Consider the following 22,210-nt stretch of genomic DNA (forward strand, 5'->3'; position numbering starts at 1 on the left):
ACACAATAATTGAACCTTTGATCATTACCCCACTGCTGCCCCAAATCCAGCCACATTTCATATTAATCTTTGTATTAATTTGACTCTGTTTTAGTTTGTGTTTGTATATTTTAATGTGGTTTTGTAAAATAGTAATTTGCATGATATATTATTGAATTTTAAGGCAATGTCTTATTCTGCCATAACCTATCATCTTTCATTTCACTGAAAATAAGGCATTGCGAATTAGATCCACTGATTTTAAATTCACCATCATTATTCATAGTCATTTGTTTTAAATTCTTGTCAGTGAATACATTTTAAAATTTTAATTATGATGTCGTCCATCTTGTACCATTTGGGCCTTTAAACAACAAGCATCATCATCAAAACAAAGACCTGTTTGTGGACATCAGTTTCTATGTAATAATAATAATAATAATAATAATAATAATAATAATAATAATCGTATGGCCTCAGCTACCGTGTGCAGACATTTCAATTTGACGCCATCTGGCTGTCTGCTCGTCAATTTCGACGTTCCGTTTTACTCTAGGCCCCCACTAGATGGCAGACCGAGTAAACCGAAACTCTCTTGGGCGTCTATGGCTGAGATTTAATTAATTTTGTCGGGTAAACACCAACTGTGTCACCAGATATTCTTTTGTGCATTTTAACGATTGAGGTACTAACATTACTGATCGTCTTTGTCCTCAATGTCACTTTTGTCATTTGTTGGCTACTTTTGAATATTTATATAATTCTTTTTATCTGATTGCTTCCTGCTGCTTCCAGAACTTGGTTTACCTACATCATTTTCTGCACTATTTGTCATGCACACTCTCCACAATGAACACTAGAACCTCTCTGCTGAAGGAAGCAGTGCAGACTCGTAGGGCTGATGTCATTAGTTTTGCAGCTATCATAAGAGTCAGCCTGTGGTTGGTGTGCTGATTATACAGGCTTTTAAACATTACAAGTTTCACAATTTCTACATAATTTTTACTCATTTGCAATCCAAAAAAGAGGGATGTGGAAGTGTTGTAAGAGGGTTTTACTCTAAGTACTACTGATCAAGGGTAAAATGTTTGTTTGTTTGTTTGTTGTAGTTGCCCCAACAAATGGGTCGTCTGAATCTGGGCGGGCCAGTGATACCCACGCAGCCCGTGTTGGGAGTTCCTGCACAGGCCGTCCCCGTGAGCGCCATGAACCTCCCCGTGGGCTCTCCCGCGCTAGGTATGGGTTCGTTCCCACAACAATCAAATCAAGGACATACATTAGCCACTAATTTATGGCAGTGAGTAGGTAATGAAAATGTATAAAGGAATCCAAATATGGAGTGTGAATGAATTGGTGCTACAACCATACTTTGATTTTTGTTGAATTGGTAGTAACGGTATCAAAAGTGTAGGGAGCATGTGTTCAAGTATCCATATGACTATACTCATTTGTTAAAAGAATTTGCATTTATTGTTTTAGATTTGAGTTTGGCTGCGAGGCTTTCCCTCAGAGATATGTTATGTATTTGTGTTGGTGGAATCATGTTATCGTAATAAAAAGTAGTTTTTTGTACATTTAAGCAAGATTGAATTTCATTATTCTCTTAATTTAAGTAGAAGGGCTGGTTGAGAGAAGCAGAAAGGTGGACTTGTTGCTCACTGGTAATCTCTGAGGGTGAGCTACAATTGTGTTAACTTGAGGAGGAAATTGGAAATATACTTGGAGTTATAAGGAGGCGTGCTTATGAAAGAGCGAGGAAACTTGCAGTCCCCGTAAGAATGAAAGTATCAGGTGAAGAAGGGGAGGGATCAACAGCAGTTGATTGATGATATCATGTGTATTTGCTTGATAATAGACATGCATTCCTCCCATTACTAACGGAACAAAAATAGTCCAGCGTAGTTTTTCTACTCACTGTGTCAATAGGAATGTTTACTCTTGAGAATGTAAAGTTTTGATGGATGTGTCATGGCTCCAACACCTCAGTTCTACTCTGGTTGGCAATGCTGGGAACACAAACACTTCGGTTACAGTTCAATCCCAAAAAGGCACCAAATGAAAGAACTGAGCAAAAAGCTGCGATGGTAACTTTATTAACATTCAGATCTAATAAAATAGACAACAAAACTGGTATAAATTCAAATCCAGTGAATTTGGTGGTCAGGTCAGTGTTGACAGTTACAACTCGTCAGTGATGTTTTGAAATAATAGAATGCAACAATTGGTAGCAGAGACATCGGGGCATTGCTCGTACCCAGCACGCTTGTCCAGCCTCTGTTGCTCTGCTAGCCATTTAAGGACAGCACTTCTTTCACAGAGTAAGCTTTCCAGAGTATCTTAATCACTTATAAGAGCTCCATTACGGCACGTTGAGAGCCTTACGGTGTCTCTATTTTGCCCTGCTTTGAGTTAAAACATGAGCGAACATACAGAGTTCAAATGCAGGATTCTACAAAGGCAGAACTGGGAAGGAAATGACCTGCTGACCCTCTTTGCCTCATACTTTCATTTTGATGCTGCGCCAATAATGTCTGGCTCGTTACACATCTCGCCTCCTTATTACTTCTTGCTTTTGTAGTGCTCTTTTTTTTTTTCTTCAAATCATCTACTTGCAACTCTGTCATGTTAGGTTGAAGAGAATGTTGATATTAACACAATGCTGTCTGCTCACGTATCAATACGTGTTTCCAAGCACGGTGCTCTGCAGCCGATCACATATGAATACGTGATGGTGCAGCTCTGTCTTCTGATGCCATCTAACAGTTATTGAGGAACTACTTGGAGGTTATTGTTGATGTACCTAAATTGTAGAAAATCTACGCATCTTTTAGTACTGGTTTTGCCTGTTTTAGTGCGTAAATGGCATTTGTTTTTGCCTTCGAATATCTCCCATGTATCCATCAATGCTAGCAAACAAAAATGGCAGCGCCGGTAAACATTGGATTGACTCCTAGTGATATTATACGTGAATTATACGCTGATAATATGTCATATGTATCCAGTGATTGTGAGGAGAGTGAAGATGAATTGTCTAATGATAATTCTAGTGCTAGTGTCATGCATTTATGTCAAAGTGATGCATTGAATGACACGTTAATTGCACCATGCGAGCAATGACCTGTTGCTTCAGATAGCAAAGATGGTCTAGATGTAAGTACTGTTGATAATATTATCTCTATTTCTGGCAGTGAGTGGTCTAAGCAGGATATTATACTGTTCGGAGTCTTTCTCGGACACGCCTGGCGTTAAAATTTTGCCGAGTGAACCTGAAAATATAGGTTATGATGTCAAGTCGTACATTTGTAAAGACTTGTTGGAGTATATGGTGGAGGAATCAAACAGATATCATTACCAGAATGCACCGAAATATAAAATTTCACCACAACTATAAAGTGGACGGATATGTGTGAATGGACTCAAAATTATTAAATTATGATACCCTGCAAAAACTCCATGTCTCTGCCAAAACCTTCCGGCCGCAGGGGCCAGTTATACGTCAGATGAACCGGACAGCATTGTGTTAAAGGCTATAAGTATATGCAAGTCCTGTTCAAAAAATAATCAAGCTTTGAAAAACACTGTTTATGGGACTCCCCTCCTCTATAAATACAGTTTCCAGTCCTGCTGTGCAATTTCAGTTTGATCTTCGCTTGGCTGAAATTGTTATTCTTTTACTTTGGGAAATAGAAAAGGGCTGCCAAGGAAAGGTCAAGTGAGGAGGGTGGATGGAGAAGAACAGAAGTGTTGTTCATCGTTGACCCTAGTGTAAGAACACCATTGACGTAAAAAAAAGTCAACATTTTCACTTTCCATCCGACCTGTCGCGCTTTCTTCCGTCTCGGTGAATGTGTCTCTCTCCATAAATATTTTCCCCATTTTGAAGCAGAAGCGAATTTGTATGCTTCTTTCAAGCCAACTCAACTAGTTGTTACAGAAATGCGCAGCAAATGGCTACCACTACACAGCGCCGCCTACCGGAAACCACTTGTTGCACAATGTTTTCAAATTTCAGTTGTTTTTTGAACAGGCCTCGTATTTATAGAATTCTTCAATGAACATTTCATATTTTTCCTCAAGTTATGTTCCTTCTTAATAAAGGAAGATTATTTGTAAGATCTTGTATATTATTGAGATTATCACTTAGCTTTTGAGAAAGTTTGTGTCCAGTTTGCTGTACATATTGTGTCTATGTAGAACTGATTTTGTGGATCATCCTTGAATTGTGCTCCTCTTCATTCTTGCCATGTCCTCGTACTGCACATTGTTCACTTCAAGTCATATCTTTGTTGGAAAAGTAACTGTTTACTTGTATGTATCTGGTGATAATGTTCTGTGAATGCATGTTTGTAATAATTTTGTTTGCAAAAGAACAGAAAATTAAAATTACTTGTGAATTCAAGAACCTGAACACCCTGACCACTAATTTGTGGTTGTCATCAGTTTGAAGTGTTGTATCACTGCAGACCAGCTGCACCTATAGGTATATCTGGAAATGAATGCAAGGTAGAAGTAGTTCTATAAATACATCACAGGACTTTAATTGATTTGATCTAAATTGTATGCACCAATTCAGAGCATACAGTGTGTGGAGCATTGACCTTGTATTCCTGCTTATTGTGGAAAGTTGTGCTTTTGAAGTCAATACATTGACTATTGAAATAAGGGTTTTTATTTTAATATGTCTTCTGTGAATCACAAGTTTTTGGAAAATGTAAAAACTGAATTTCATGAATGTTTTTCAAATTCAGCCTGTCTTAATAGTAATACAGTGAGAGATTTCATCAAGTAAATTTGGTGAACTGGATCTGTACATGAATCTGAGAAGCAGTAGGCCTAAAATTTTACGTGTGTACCTACATACATACATACATACATACATACATACATACATACATACATACATACATACATACATATGCCTTTCAGCATTCGGTCTGCAAGCCTCTGTGAATTTACTAATGGCCACCACAATCCTCCATCTGTAACTGGCTCTGTGGCCCCACTTAGTTCTATATCTCTTATCTTTAAATCGTTACTGAGTCTAATCATCATTGTCTTGGCCTCCCTCTACTCATCTTACCCTCCATAACAGAGACCATAATTCTCCTGGGTAGCCTATCCCACTTCGATCATCTCACATGACCCCACCACCGAAGCTGGTTTATGTGTACAGCTCCATCCCATCGGGTTCATTCCTAACATAGCCTTTATCTCCTCATTCTGAGTACCCTCCTGCCATTACCTATTTCCACCTGTTTTTACCAGCAATCATTCTCGCTACTTTCAAATCTATTACTTCTAACTTATGAGTAAGATATCCTGCGTCCACCCACCTTCACTCCCGTAAAGCAAAGTTGTTCTGAAAAAAGACCGTTGTAAAGATAATTTCATCCGGGACCATACTCATTGGACCCATTTTCAAGTTCCAAGATATTAGACGGCAAGCTTTCCGCACAATCTGCCATTAAGGCCAAGTCATCAGCATAGGCCAGACTGCTTACTACATTTTCATCTAACTGATTCCCTCCCTGCCACTTAATACCTTTCAGCAGGTGATCCGTGTAAACTATGAACAACGAAGGTGGAAGATTACAGCGTTGTGTAACCCCTGAACCAAGAACTCAATCAATTCCTCACTGCAGCCCAATTGTCAGCATAAATGCCTTTGATTTTTATCATCTACTCTTAATCCTATAGTCCTCCAGCATGGCAAACATGTCTTTCATCGTACTCTGTCATATATCTTCTCTAGATATACAAAACATAAGACTATTCCTCTTGTAGCATTTTAATTACCTGTCACATACTGAAAATCTGATCTGTGGTCTGAAAAACACCGATCGCATTCTCCCGTCCAAAATGCCGGAGAACACATGGCCTGGTGTACTGAGGATAGTTGTATCAGTCCTTCCTGTTCCCTTGATTATAGACGGATGCAATTACTGCTTCTTTCCAATCAGAAGTTATCTTACTAACACTCATGCTAATCTTATCACTCTATGAAGCCATTTCATCCCTGTCTTCCCACAATACTTCACCATTTCAGGTCTAATTTCATCTATTCCTGCTGCTTTATGACAGTGGAGTTTATTTACTAGCATTTCCACTTCCTCAAGTATAATTTCACTAACATCATCGTCGTCCTCCCCATGAGCTTGGTTGTTCGTGACATCACCAAGAAGATACTCTTTTCACATTGAAAAGAAATTACAAATATTCCTTCCACCTCTCGAATGATTCCCTGGGATCTATTATGAGTTTGTCTGATTTACCCAAAACACTATTAATTTCCTGTTCCCCTTCCTAAGATTCTTTATTACTGTACCCCCTGCGGGTGGGGGACGCACATGTAGAATACACCCGTGGTATCCCCTGCCTGTCGTAAGAGGCGACTACAAGGTGCGACCAAGAGATGATTGAATTAGAACCATGAAACTAATCTTGATTCGTACCATCATGCGGGGAACACCATGGGTTGCATGTACTTGCGAGTAGTATCACTAAATTGGTACGAAATAGGTTTGTGATTAGTTGCAGTAAAAAGCCTGGCCTGGTGGATTCCAGTACCCATGCGTTGTACCCTTGTGAGCAACACCGCGGGTCTGGGCGTAGCCTGTGAGTTGTACCGCTACATAAGCGGCACCGTGGGTCAGCGTTGCCTGTGATTGGTACCCACTATATGAGGAATACCGGCGCCCGTGACTAGTACCCTTGGTGAGGAACCTTACCGGTTTGCGTTGGCTATGAGTGGCGCCATTGTGTGAGAAACACCATAGGTCTGCGTTCCCTGTACGAATTGCAATACTTGTGAGTAGTACCATCTTGTGTGGACCACCGTGAGTCTTCGCTACTTTTGATCAGTACCCCAAAATGACAAATACCATGGTTCTACTTTACTCGCGACGTGTACCATTCTGTGGGGCCTTAGACGTGAATTTTGCACCCCTTCAGACATCAAGCATCATTGTGCTTTATAAATGGTCCCTTGGTCAGTAATACGCTAATTAACTACCTTCTTTTTGAGTCTGATCCACTGTTTTTTTTTTTTTTTGTAGGGTTCATGTCCATCCATTCATTCTTCATGACATTTTTTATTTTATTTTAGTCAGTGGATGAATTTGAATTTTTTGTTATTTCATTTCATACCATTAGGGGCCGATAACCTTGATGTTAGGCCCCTTTAAACAACAAGCATCATCATCATCATCATCATCATCATCTTTATTACTGTCCAGAAAGGTTTCCCTGCTGCTTGACCTAGCCTTTCCAGGTTATTATCAAAATCTTCCCATTACTTCTTCTTGGATTCAACAACTATTTGCTTTTGCTCTGTTTCTCTCCTATACATACCCTTCCCTGTCTGCATCAGCACATGTTTGGAACCATTTCTGATATGCCTTCTTTTTACATTTACAAGCTGCCCACATTCCACCAAGATTTTTGCTTTTTCCCCCATGTTACAGACAGTTGTTCGTAGACATTCCCTTACTGTTTGTACTACAGCATCCCTGTATGCAGCCATTCTCTTTCCATATCCTGAACCTGCTTACTGTCCACTGTTCGGAACTTTTCACTAATCATATCCATGTTCTTCTAATTTCCTCGTCCCTTATTCATCTGCAGTCGTAGTTCACTACAGATCAGATAGTGGTCTACCGAGCGAGTTGGCCGTGCTGTTAGCTGTGAGCTTGCATAAGGGAGTGCTGGCAGCCCTGAGGCTGGTTTTCGGTGGTTTCCCATTTTTCACTCGAGGTAAATACTGGGGCTGTACCTTAACTAGGGCAACGGTTGCCTCTTGCTTCCCCCTCTCGACCTTTCCTATCCTATCGTCGCAATAAGACTTATCTATGCCTGTGTGACGTAAAGCAAATTTTAGAAAAGGGATGATCTATATCATCAGAAAATCTCCGGAATACCCGTACATTCCTGTTAAGATATAGTCTATAATGGATCTGGTACCCCTACCCTCCCACGTGTAGCAATGAATAGTGTTGTATGTATGTTCAGTCCGTCAGCGATGCCGCTGGTGGAATCCTCAATAGCTCTGCCATCAGCTGTCATAGATGGCGTAGGCATCACTGAAGAGGTGTACTAAGGAAATGAGGAGTGAGGTAGTTTCCCGTTGCTTTCCTCACCAAGCCAGAGTTGCTATTACATATCAGTCTGCCAAGCTCACTGAAAAGCAACATTTTTACACCATTCATAGCAGGGACTGGCTGCATAAGGATTGGCATTACTAGCATCGCTCATATCTCCGTCACTTTCATATTGTCAAAGCCAAGGATAAGACAGAGACATATCAGTGAAAGTAACAAAATTGATATAGCCCATACCAGAAGACATAGTGCACTGTAAACACTAGGTCCTGCCAGCAAAGGCATTGAATAGTGTTATGCCTGAAAAATGTATTCGTAACTGCTGCTCACATACTAACACAGAAATCCACAGTTCCTGTTAGCTTCCATATCTTCCCCACATTTACCAATCACTCTTTTGTATCCTTCAGCTCTATTTGCAACTCTCGCATTGAAATCGCCCATTAGCACTGTGCTATCCTTGCTTTTAACCCAGACTTTGATGTCAGTTAATGCTTCATAAAAATTGTCACCTTCATCCTCGTCTGCACCCTCACATGGTGAGTACACTGAGACAATTCTCGTCCTAATTCCTCTAGCCTCCAAATCTACCCACATCATTCGCTCATTTACGTGCCTAACAGAAAGTATGTTGTCTGCAATAGTATTCCTGATGAACAGCCCTACGCCACACACTGCCCTTCCCTTCTTATCTCCTCTTAACTGAATATAATTTACTCCTGGCACATCCAGATGCATGCTCTTTGCTAACTCGGTCAATTCTACTTTTTCTTCCATTAGCCCCATTAATATTGACAGCTCCCCATCGAATTCCATTTCGTTCATCAAGTTGTTTCCTTGGAGCCCCTCGCCTGTCAAATGGGAGTGGGACATTTTTACTCCCGTAGGTCCTAGGCTTGCTTGGTAAAAATTCTGTGAAGCAGGATGCTTCCACAGGATCCACTTCCACATAGTCCAAATGAGGATCTTTCCTCTAATGCGTTCCAGACTACCGGTGTATTGTGCAGTACTAGCCGCCTGAGCACAAGGAGGGCCATAACTCAGAATATGTCAGATGCTCGCTCCTATTTCATAGCAACCGGTGTGTGGACACTGAGGACCACTTACTAGGCCACCAGCCGTTGGTTCACGAACTACAACCCACACCACGAAGAGAGGAAAAAATTGGACAGCATTTCTGAGGAGCACCACTAAATCGATGCAGAAAATAGCACTGGAGACAAATGTTTTTGTGCAACTTTATTTAACATATGACTAGTGCTGGGAGTGTCCGAGGTCATGTTTGAGTTTCCCATGGGCGACCTGCACGTCTGGGTGTATGGTGATGATGTTGGCTCATAGCCTACTCTTGTCGAGTAGTACACTGCTCAACACTTAACGTCGCCATCTGACGGAGAAATCACTGTGAACAGCGTCGTGTGCCCTTGCTCCATGTGAACACTCTGGAGAAGAGAATTGAATTCAGGTTTTTGACACACAATCTAGTAGTTAGTTAGAAGTTATATACCCTGCCAAGCTAGCACACTGATGAACCATACCAGACCATAGAGACTAAACATGGCTACTGCGGAGCCAGCTCATAGAAGTAACGTTGCATCCTTATAAATTTACAATTGTCTGTGAATTAGAAGGAGAAGAGTGACAAGGACTTGCAGTTTTGAATTTTAAAAATATCTGGATTTATTTTAGTACACACACCTGCCAACTTTACAAAACCATAAATCAGGAGATTTTGATATGAAAATCAGGAGGTACAATTGGTTAAAACTGCTTATTCTACATGCCTTGCGCAATACAATACTACGATATATTTATAACACTTATTGTCTCAAAGCCAGATTGTCGCTATATAAGGCTACAAGGCTAAAAATTACACATCTCTATTCCCTCACAGGAAGTATGCGAGTGAGATGATCAGTCTCTGATAAGCCTTCCGAAAATAGTATTAACAAATACAGTAGAGACAATACACGACACTGAGCGAGATATCGAGGGACAGCTATTGGAGCACACTCTAGCGGATAGACCTGAACGGTACTGATTCTGTCATAAGAGCACGTGTATTTTTGTGTGAAGTTTTTGGTGTTATTTATGCGTTTTCAGTGAATTGACATAATTAAATAGTAGCGTGTGCCATTCCTTTATCTCCTGTCAACATGAGGGGAAAGGTATGTGCTGTGTTTGGCTGCAGTAATTACGAAGTAGAGAAAAATGCGCGCTCGTTCTTCAGGTTCCCTCGTGACAAGAACATGTAAGTAATATTGTGTTTGCATATATATTCTTCCAGTGACAGAGATTTTTATAGTACTTCATAATCTTCTGACCTGCTCGACCCATGTTTTAACGGGCTTAAAATATAATACGCATATTTTATTGTATAGTGCAGCAGTTAACCTTCAATACCGATGTGTTGTTGTAGGTGTGATCTGTGGGTTTTGAAATGTCACAGAAGCGATTTGGATAAAGTGTACAAGAAAGAAGGGACGTTACGCTTGTATAAGAATTATAAGATCTGTTCAGATCATTTCCAGGCCAGCGACTTTAAAAATCCTCGACTGTACAGCCAAGGGTATGTTACATTTTTACTCTAATTGTACGTAAATATTCCTCAAAGCATCACTATCGACAATATTTTCAAACTTTTCTTTCTTTTATCCCTCTTCTCAGATTAAAGCCGGGATTTTATAGATTTTCTTTCTGTTAGTAGGCTTCATGTTAAGAGGAAAATTGTCCAGCTATTAAATGTTAATTCATTGCATCATATGTGTAAGGAATGTGCCGATATTTTTATTGACAAATGTCTTAATATAATGATACATTGTTTTTAAATGAGGAAAAAAGACAAATCCAACCGTAAGATTTCAGGCAGGTATGCTAAAGCTAAAAAAGTAATGCATAAATGAAAGATCAAGCCATTTCCAAGCCATTTCACAGCAGTCCATTTCACACCTTGTTTATATGTCTAATTTCAGTCTTTGAATAATAACCTTTTAAATAATTCTTCATTCATTTACCCAGAATTGCTTTAGCAACTTCGAAGTTAATATCTCAATACCACTTTCTTTCTAGACGTAATTTATTTATCCACTTCCGTATATACATTTCCATTGATATTTGAATTTAGCGCGATTTGTTCAGGTCAAGACCATCGAATTGTCTCCCATTTTAGCAAGGCGAAATCCGTAAGTGTCGTGTATTGTCTCTACTGTATTTGGTATTAACGCATGCTCCACACATCTGAATCAGTTGTGCACTTAGATGCCGTTGCCCGCGCGATTATGCGCATACCACTGGTGTTATGTACCAGTAGTATCAAAAAATGTATAAACCAGAGGAATGGCATGCTAAAGAAGAGAGAGAGAGATATAACTCCCCAGCTACTTCCCGCCAATATTCAGGCAGGCTGTTCGTTATACTCGGAGATAATTGGCAGCAGAATACACAAAGCACATCAACAACAAACAATGGTCAATGTGATGTTATTGTTGATCAATGTTATGAGCCATCTATATTGTAGGCCTTCAGCTCTGTGATATTAGAACATCTAATGTAAATTGAGTCCTCCTTCCTTTCATGACTCCCTCTTGTGTTATTATTCAAGCGATCGTTCCTTCATGACTTTTTCTAATTCTAATTTTTCTAATTCTTACAATCATCTTCACAATTCCATCACCATCAATATTACTCTAGTCGGTATGGTAAAACTAAATAATACATAAATGATCGGAAATTGTATTCTCTATAACTTTGTTATGTAGTACTTTTCGATATGACCAATAAGATAGGTACGTAATTAAAAATTAAATTTTTGGCACCTTCACCTAAATTACCATTTCCAACGGGGTGAATAAAATTATAATAGGGTAGACTGTAGTTCCTTATTCCCCAACTTTACATACCAGTTTTCATTAAATTCTGTTCACTCGTTTTCTCGTACCTCAGCGTTGATATGGACTTAGCAACAAAAATTCAAATTCATGAAAATATCATAGCCAGCATGGTAACCATGTATAATACAAAAATGATAGGAAATTTAATAATATATAACTGTAGTTATGTAGTATTTATCGATAGGGCCAATAACATAAATGTTTGAGAATTAAATTTTAGGCCTTCCCCCAAACAACCATTTTACTCAGAGTGAATAAAATTATTTATAGCCTAGATTGTAGCGACTTATTCCTCAACATTATATACCGATTTTCATTAAATTCTCTTCAGCTGTTTTCTCTTGATGTGTGTAGATACATACAGACAGACAGATTGACAGAAATTACGGAAAATTAATACGTGCGTTTCCCCTTGTTACTGTGGTCATGACCAGTACAGAAATATCATTCTTTTTCAATTCTGAACAATGAACAGACAAAACTCTTATTTTATTTATATTGAGATAAATTAAAATTAGACAGAATCATTGAAATTCTGTCACTAAATTACTAAACAAGACTCCATATTTAGCGGCTAGTCTCTAGGATCACCAGGCGAGTTGGCCGTGCGGTTAGGGGCTCACAGCTGTGAGCTTATCCGGGAGATGGTGGGTTCGAATTCCACTGTCGGCAGCCCTGAAAATGGTTTCCCATTTTCACACCGGGCAAATGCTGGGGCTGTACCTTAATTAAGGCCGCGGCCACTTCCTTCCCGCTCCTAGGCCAATCCCATCGTCACCATAAGACCTATTTGTGTAGGTGCGACGTAAAACTAAATTAATTTTTTTTAAGTCTCTAGAATCGACTAGACTCATATGAACGAACACGAACATAGCACGCGTGAACGAGAGATTGAGAATCGATATACAGGTTTCAATAAACATCGCACATTCGCGCATTACCAGACGTCTGTATTTCATTTGAAAGCGGCCAATGAGCAAAGGACTTCCGGTCACTGGCGTAAAACAGCTGAAATGGCGGGATTTGAAAAAAATTGTTTGAAGTTCACCAAAAGCTAAAATCGGGAGAAATAATAGAATCATTAGGAGGCGGGAAAAGCTGTCAAATCGGGAGTCTCCTGCCTCAGTCGGGAAGTTGGCAGGTGTGAGTACATCTTCATTCCCAGTCGTGTATATATGTCGGTAAGTTGCTGTCGTGTCCACACACTGTAATTGTATCGCAGGCTCCTACAGTGTAGTGACCAACATTCCAACACAACAGCAGCAGGTCAGTCCTCCTACTGCAACTTGTTGAAGCTCATTAATTGTAATCATCTCCAAGAAGAAATATGCTAGAAACGTTCGGCCAGTCTCTGATGAGAGAGGTACCGGGTAATGCAGATAGCTACGAAGGTGAATCGAAAAGTAATGCACAAAAATTGCTGGAAGATCAAGACTTCGGTTCGGATGAAGAAGGGAGATAGGTCTTGGCTATACTCCCAACGAACAAGGCATATTCAACTTGATGTCACAGTGGGAGAAATGCTTTCAAAATCTTTGTTCACTTTTTAAAATCTTGTTTTGTTTTTTCTACTCCATTATTTTGAGCTTTGCTTTTCGATATGCCATCATGTATGATGTGTTGCTGCTTATTTTATCATCATTGTTGTTATACATCTTCATGGCATTTGGTTATGATTGTGGAAGTGTACCTGAGTGAACATGTTCGAGGATGATCCTGGAAATTCGATAATTGTAAATTAGCATTGTCGGTATTATTATCACAAGTTATTGCAAATGATGAAATATTTTTATTTATGTTCCTATGTAATATATATGTGTACATAGTGTGATGTTGTTTCTTTGAGATGAACATGCAACATCAGTGTCACTTGGTGAGTAGATATGAGGCCTGTACAAAAAGTAACTTTTAGTTTCGTTCCTTCCTCTGTTGCTTACAACACCATTTTCATTCCTGGTGAGGGATTGCGCAGTTTGAATTTTTCAGTTCACTGAAATCTCCAGTTTAGGGGATACTGGTGATAGATCAGGTGAGTAGAGCAGTGCATGGTCCGAAAGTCTCAAGATAATACCATAAGTCCCGCGTGGTGCATAGTGCTCAACAGTTTGTCAATAAAAGGCAGTCACCACAATTTCACATTCCCCCTGACCTGCCCCGCGGTCTCGACAAATCACCATAAACTGTTGGGTATGTCCCTGTTCCCAGTTTGGAGCAGACAGGAATGTAGATATGCCGTTCATAATATTCAGAGGTGCAGACAGCTGCTTAGACCAACTAAATGTTCCACAGATGCACGACAGATGGCTCATTACTTTGGAAGGCCATCACTTTACAGAAACGGCTAAGACCTTGGAACTACTTGAAGAAAATCTTCAGTGCTGTTGAAGAGAGACGGTGTTCTGGAAGTAATAAGATCGGCATACTTCATATTAGACTAAATTGTTTTAATATAGATGTAAATCACAGATATATACAGTGAGAGAGGTGGTTCACCCAGAGTCATGTGAATATTCTCAACAATTCCTCTAAAAATCTATTCTTCTGAGAGCCTTCAGGTTGTGCAGTCACTTATAGAAATCTATTCCGACTGTTTTCACATAGTTGCTTATTAAATTAAATTGCAAGCCAATACAACTGATGCATGCGTGATGCCTACACAGCTGTGAGAAGCAATAAAGTGTACGACTTTTGTTCCACCAGCACCATTGTTCAACATGTAATTTCCATTAAGTAAATTACTAGTCTGTGGTAATATTTTCCCCTGGTGGTATGCGTTTTCTAATGTCATGCAAATTGGAAAAGTTTTGCGTGATGTTTAGAGGAGCTCACGTTAATCCTATGTAATGTTTTGTGGAAAAATTCAGGAATTGAATAGAGGAGGACTTTACTGATACCAGGCTATTAGTACTACATGCTTGTTGCTTGTTCATCTTGATCTCCCTAGCCATGTACCTGTTAAAACGACATGAGAAATTCCCTCCTACTTACATCAGTACTTAACCAATGCAATAATATTTTGTTTTGGTGCCATTATTCAATTCATTTGTGTAATAAGAAGTTACATTTTTGTTTTTGTATTACAAATTTATATGTATAATATAAAATCATATCTCTGGACTTTTTTTTTTGGTACACCTCTGAAACACATTTATATGACTTACATATGAACATGTACTTTCTTAAGAAATAAAATAAGCTAGGATAAAAAAAGTGTATGTTTGAAATGGAGCCAAAAACTACCTCCTCCCTGTTACAGTGTCATAGTGCACTTTAATGCCCAAGAACAGTGTATTCCCAAAGTGTGTTTCTCAGGTTAATTGAACAAAAGAAGTAGCTGAACATGTTTTAGAACCTATGTCAACTGGCAATGCTACCTGTATTCTTTACACAACAAAACATTGTTTGAATCTCATTTATTTTTACAAAACAGTGTCTGAAACAAACATCCAGTTCTGACCTTTATGCCCTCCACAAGCATTCATGGTACACTCCATACAGAGAGCAACAGAACAAGTCCACAGGTCAGGTGAGCCCTGCACGAGGAGGAGAACACTGATCTAACAAGAACTGGCTGTACCCACACCGTGATGGAACCGAGTTGGTGTGGTAACGGCCAAACGGAAGGCGAGCTGGTTTTCGACAGACTGAAAAGCTTCCTTCTCAACAAAACAAAAAACAAGTTGTCTGTTGCAGCAACATTACCAGATATGTGTTGTCCAAGCCACTTGGTGAACTGGTCTGTCTCTTATAGATTCATAACGGATAAATGACCGACAAGGAGACATTGATCGTAATCTATAATCTTCATTTCCATATTGACGAATTACACAATTAAAATAGGAAAGAATTTCCACCAATCAATACTTGTTTTTTTATTGCTTATATTAAGCTACAGGACCGGTTTCGACCCCATATACAAGGTCATCTTCAGCTGAACCATGAATACATATTTATATGATGAAGCTTTGATTAAATTGCATTGTCAAAGGAATGTCATATGATGATGTGCATTAGTCACATACAAATGGGGCATGTCTTATTGTGAATTGGCATATATGTCAGTATGTACAATATTGCAACTGTATGTCTAAAATATTATGTTGAGGTCCTAAAATTAGTGTATAAAACATATCTTCATTTAAACTAACTTATATATATATATATGTGTACAGGATAAAATACAATATATAAAAAACATTTCGTGCACATGAACATTCGTATCTTGCTTGTTGGTCAATTCATCAACTCTCGTATTTAAGTCCCATTTACATTTGTACACTCAGCTGCTGTTCTTGGAGTTTAAAAGATATGGTTGTAAAATTGCATGAGTAAAAGATTTAGTCTTCATGTGGGATAAAACACTTTCCAATTTTTAAAAAAAGTTGCCAGATGTATGGATAAAATTCGGCTAAAATATGTTCAGCTCTGCTATGTATGTTGCCTTATGTTAGAATCAAATCTTGTCCTGTGGCGTTCGTAAAATTGGGTTTAAAGTAATGGCTCCTTTCCCATTTGTAGCTCTGCAATGGTGTTATGTTTATCTGTGGAAGATATGATTTAGCTATGAGAGATATTATGTTGGAGGAATGTCTAAAGGTTATGTGTGTAAATTTGAATATGTACTTACTATTGTTGTAGCCGAGTTGCGTTTGACGTGCGAGCTTGTAGTGTACTACTTCGTGTTCTTCTTGGGCTCATACTAGCTGCTGTGAGGGGAAGGGAAGGAGGGGTAGGGAGAGTTGTTGTTGTGGGGCTAGGGGTGGAGCTGGGTGTGTTGTTTGATGTTTTTCTGTTACGTGTCGCGTTCTGTTTGTCAATTAACTTAAGGTAAGAGTTTTTTAGAGCAGGGATAACTGTATTGAAGATGTTAGTTTTTTCTGTGATTTCATTTATGTTGTAATTTGGATTGGTGTACTGATCTAGAGTAATGTAAAATTCTTCTGTTATGTTGAGCAGGGGGCCTTTGGGGTTTATGTTTAGGATTTGCATATCGTTATCGATGTTTGTAAAACTGTGTTTATAGTCTGCGACATGTTGTCCTATTGAGGAAAAATAATTGTGTTTTACCGCATTTATGTGTTCGTTATATCGGGTTAGGAAGTTTCTGCCAGTGCGTCCGACATAGCTTGTCTCGCAATTATTATATTTGATACGGTATACCCCTGAGTTGTTGTATTTGTTGTTGCTATTGATTGTTCTGACGTTGTGTATGATTTTGGTACTATTGTGTGTAGTTCTGAAAGCTATTCTTAGGTTATGTTTTTAAAAATGTTGGTTATGGGGTATATGTGTGCATTATTGAAGGTGAATAGTGCGTAGTCTTTCTTGGATTCGTCTACTTTTGTTAGTTTGGTTTTGGGTTGGGATTTTATTTTGTGAATGATTTTGTTAACCATTTCTTTCTTGTATCCATTGTTCTTAGCTATGTCATGAATTAGTTGTAATTCTTTGTTTAGATCTTCTTTTGTTAACGGTATATTGAATGCTCTGTGTATCATGCTATAGTAGGCTGCTCTTTTGTGTGTATTGGGGTGAACAGAATCCATTTTAATTGTATTTGAGGTTTGCGTGGGTTTTCTGTATATTCTGTAAGAAAGGTGGTCATCATGTCCGGTTGTCATTATGTCCAGGTAGTTCAGATTGCGATTGTTTTCGGTTTCCATATCATAATCTCACATCATTTGACATAGTAAACATGTACCCAAACATTCCCACAAAACAAACAATAGAAATCATTGAATCTAACCTAAAAAGCCACAGCAATCTAAGCACTTTAGAAATAGAAGAGTTCATTAAATTACTTAATTTTGCCATTAGTAACAACTACTTTAAATTTCATGATACTATCTATCAGCAACAGGGTTTACCGATGGGATCTCCCGCTTCTGGTATAATCGCCGAAATTTACATAGACTATTTAGAGCACACATACATCAACAAAATAGACAATATATTTTTTTGGTGCAGATTTGTTGATGACATTTTTGTCATCATCGATAATAGGTCCACAAATTAAACTGATATTAGATAAACTCAACACAATAGATTCCCATATAAAATTTACCATGGAAACCGAAAACAATCGCAATCTGAACTACCTGGGCAGAACGACAACTAGACATGATGACCACCTTTCTTACAGAATATACAGAAAACCCACGCAAACCTCAAATACAATTAAAATGGATTCCGTTCACCCCAATACACACAAGAGCAGCCTACTATAGCTTGATACACAGAGCATTCAATATACTGTTAACAAAAGAAGATCTAAACAAAGAATTACAACTAATTCATGACATAGCTAAGAACAATGGATACAAGAAAGAAATGGTTAACAAAATCATTCACAAAATAAAATCCCAACCCAAAACCAAACTAACAAAAGTAGACGAATCCAAGAAAGACTACGCACTATTCACCTTCAATAATGCACACATATACCCCATAACCAACATTTTTAAAAAACATAACCTAAGAATAGCTTTCAGAACTACACACATTAGTACCAACATCATACACAACGTCAGAACAATCAATAGCAACAACAAATACAACCACTCAGGGGTATACCGTATCAAATATAATAATTGCAAGACAAGCTATGTCAGACGCACTGGTAGAAACTTCCTAACCCTATATAACGAACACATAAATGCGGTAAAACACAATCATTTTTCCTCAATAGGACAACATGTCGCAGACTATAAACACAGTTTTACAAACATCGATAATGATATGCAAATCCTAAACATAAACCCCAAAGGCCCCCTGCTCAACATAACAGAAGAATTTTACATTACTCTAGATCAGTACACCAATCCAAATTACAACATAAATGAAATCACAGAAAAAACTAACATCATCTTCAATACAGTTATCCCTGCTCTAAAAAACTCTTACCTTAAGTTAATTGACAAACAGAACGCAACACGTAACAGAAAAACATCAAACAACACACCCAGCTCCACCCCTAGCCCCACAACAACAACTCTCCCTACCCCTCCTTCCCTTCCCCTCACAGCAGCTAGTATGAGCCCAAGAAGAACACGAAGTAGTACACTACAAGCTCGCACGTCAAACGCAACTCGGCTACACCAACAATAGTAAGTACATATTCAAATTTACACACACAACCTTTAGACATTCCTCCAACATAATATCTCTCATAGCTCAATCTTATCTTCCACAGATAAACATAACACCATTGCAGAGCTACAAATGGGAAAGGAGCCATTACTTTAAACCCAATTTTACGAACGCCACAGGACAACAAGATTTGATTCTAACATAAGGCAACATACATAGCAGAGCTGAACATATTTTAGCCGAATTTTATCCATACATCTGGCAACTTTTTTTAAAAATTGGAAAGTGTTTTATCCCACATGAAGACTAAATCTTTTACTCATGCAATTTTACAACCGTATCTTTTAAACTCCAAGAACAGCAGCTGAGTGTACAAATGTAAATGGGACTTAAATACGAGAGTTGATGAATTGACCAACAAGCAAGATACGAATGTTCATGTGCACGAAATGTTTTTTATATATTGTATTTTATCCTGTACATATATATATAGTATATAGTATATATAGTATAGTATATATATAGTATGCCTCTTCAGTGACGCCTAGGCTGTCTCTGATAGTCTTTGGTGGAACTGTGGAGGATCAGATCAGCCTTCGGGCTGAATACCCAACATACATACAACACATATATATATAAGTTAGTTTAAGTGAAGATATGTTTTATACACTAATTTTAGGACCTCGACATAATATTTTAGACATACAGTTGCAATATTGTACATACTGACATACAGTATTTGCCAATTCACGATAAGACATGCCCCATTTGTATGTGACTAATGCACATCATCATATGACATTCCTTTGACAATGCAATTTAATCAAAGCTTCATCATGTTGTTTGAGTCATCAGTCCATAGACTGGTTTGATGCAGCTTTCCATGCCACCCTATCCTTTGCTAACCTTTTCATTTCTACGTAACTATTGCATCCTACATCTGCTCTAATCTGTTTGTCATATTCATACCTTGGTTTACCCCTACCGTTCTTACCACCTACACTTCCTTCAAAAACCAACTGAACAAGTCCTGGGTATCTTAAGATGTGTCCTATCATTCTATCTCTTCTTCTCGTCAAATTTATCCAAATCGATCTCCTCTCACCTATTCGATTCAGTATCTCTTCATTCGTGATTCGATCTATCCATCTCACCTTCAGCATTCTTCTGTAACACCACATTTCAAAAGCTTCTATTCTCTTTCTTTTTGAGCTACTTATCGTCCATGTTTCACTTCCATACAATGCCACGCTCCACACAAAAGTCTTCAAAAACATCTTTCTAATTCCGATATCAATGTTTGAAGTGAGCAAATTTCTTTTCTTAAGGAAGCTCTTCCTTGCTTGTGCTAGTCTGCATTTTATGTCCTCCTTATTTCTGCCATCGTTAGTTATTTTACTACCCAAGTAACAATATTCATCTACTTCCTTTAAGACTTCATTTCCTAATCTAATATTTCCTACGTCACCTGCCTTCGTTCGACTGCACTCCATTACTTTTGTTTTGGACTTACTTATTTTCATCTTGTACTCCTTACCCAAGACTTCATCCATACCATTCAGCAACTTCTCGAGATCTTCTGCAGTCTCAGATAAAATAATATCATTGGCAAATCTCAAGGTTTTGATTTCCTCTCCTTGGACTGTGATTCCCTTTCCAAATCTCTCTTTGATTTCCTTTACTGCCTGTTCTATGTAAACATTGAAAAGGAGAGGGGACAAACTGCAGCCTTGCCTCACTCCTTTTTGGATTGCTGCTTCTTTTTCAAAGCCCTCGATTCTTATCACTGCAGACTGATTTTTATACAGGTTGTAGATAATTCTTCGTTCTCGGTATTTGATCCCTATCATCTTCAGAATCGTAAATAGCTTGTTCCAATCAACATTATCGAATGCCTTTTCCAGATCTACGAATGCCATGTACGTGGGCTTGTCCTTCTTGATTCGATCCTCTAAGATCAGTCATAAAGTCAGGATTGCTTCACGTGTTCCTACATTTCTTCTGAAGCCAAATTGTTCTTCTCCCAGCTCAGCTTCAACTTGTTTTTCCATTCTTCTGTAAATAATACGTGTTAACATTTTGCAGGCATGAGATACTAAACTAATGGTGTGGTAGTTTTCACACCTGTCAGCACCGGCTTTCTTGGGAATAGGTATAACAACATTCTGCCAAAAATCGGATGGGACTTCTCCGGTCTCATACATCCTGCACACTAAACCATGCTGGTTTCTCCTAAGGCAGTCAGTAATTCAGAAGGAATATCATCAATTCCAGGTGCCTTGTTCCTATTTAGGTCACTCACAGCTCTGTCAAACTCTGACCTCAAAATTGGGTCTCCCATTTCATCAGGATCAACAGCCTCTTCATGTTCCAGAACCAAATTATCTACATCGTTGCCTTGATACAACTGTTGGATATGTTCCTGCCATCTTTCTGCTTTGTCTTCTTTCCCTAGAAGTGGCTTTCCATCTGAGCTCTTAATATTCATGCACCTAGATTTCCTTTCTCCAAAGGTTTCCTTGATTTTCCTGTATGCAGCATCTACCTTTCCCAGGACCATACAGCCTTCGACATCCTTGCACTTCGCCTTCAGCCATTCTTCCTTAGCTACCTTGCACTTTCTATCCACTTCATTCTTTAATTGCCTGTATTCTTTTCTGCCCTCTTCATTTCTAGCATTCTTGTATTTTCGTCGTTCATCAATCAGGTCTAGTATTCCTGAGTTATCCACTGATTCTTAGTTGATCTTTTCTTCCTTCCTAACATTTCTTCAGCAGCCCTACTGACTTCATTTTTCATGACTCTCCACTCTTCTTCTATTGTGTTTCCTTCAGCTTTTTCATTTAGTCCTTGTGCAACATGTTCCTTGAAACAATCCCTCACACTCTTTTCTTTCAACTTGTCTAGATCCCATCTTTTTGCATTCTTTCCTTTCTTCAATTTCTTCAACTTCAGATGGCATTTCATGACCAACAAGTTGTGGTCAGAGTCCACGTCTGCTCCTGGGAAAGTTTTGCAATCCAACACCTGGTTTCTGAATCTCTGCCTAATCATAATGAAGTCTATTTGATACCTTCCAGTGTCGCCAGGTCTCGTCCACGTATACAGCCGTCGTTTGTGGTGTTTGAACCAAGTATTGGCAAGGACTAAATTATG

General features: G+C 38.7%; 1 protein-coding gene across 2 annotated transcripts in view; it reads left to right on the top strand.

Moving 5' to 3' along the window:
• The window catches only part of LOC136876053 (stromal membrane-associated protein 1), a 213,675-nt gene extending 198,593 nt beyond the window's left edge, over positions 1–15,082 (top strand). Inside the window, exon 8 of one of the 2 annotated variants that reach the window (XM_067149679.2) lies at positions 1,089–1,224. Coding sequence is in view for 1 of the 2 variants with exons in the window: in XM_067149678.2 (XP_067005779.1) it covers positions 1,089–1,280 (192 nt within the window). In the remaining variant the exon portion in view is untranslated. Of the gene's footprint in view, positions 1–1,088 lie in introns of both variants that reach the window. The other variant, XM_067149678.2, reaches the window with a different exon arrangement.
• The last annotated feature ends 7,128 nt before the right edge of the window (positions 15,083–22,210 follow it).

The sequence above is a fragment of the Anabrus simplex genome, chromosome 6 (genome assembly GCF_040414725.1).
Source record: "Anabrus simplex isolate iqAnaSimp1 chromosome 6, ASM4041472v1, whole genome shotgun sequence".
Taxonomy (NCBI): domain Eukaryota; kingdom Metazoa; phylum Arthropoda; class Insecta; order Orthoptera; family Tettigoniidae; genus Anabrus; species Anabrus simplex.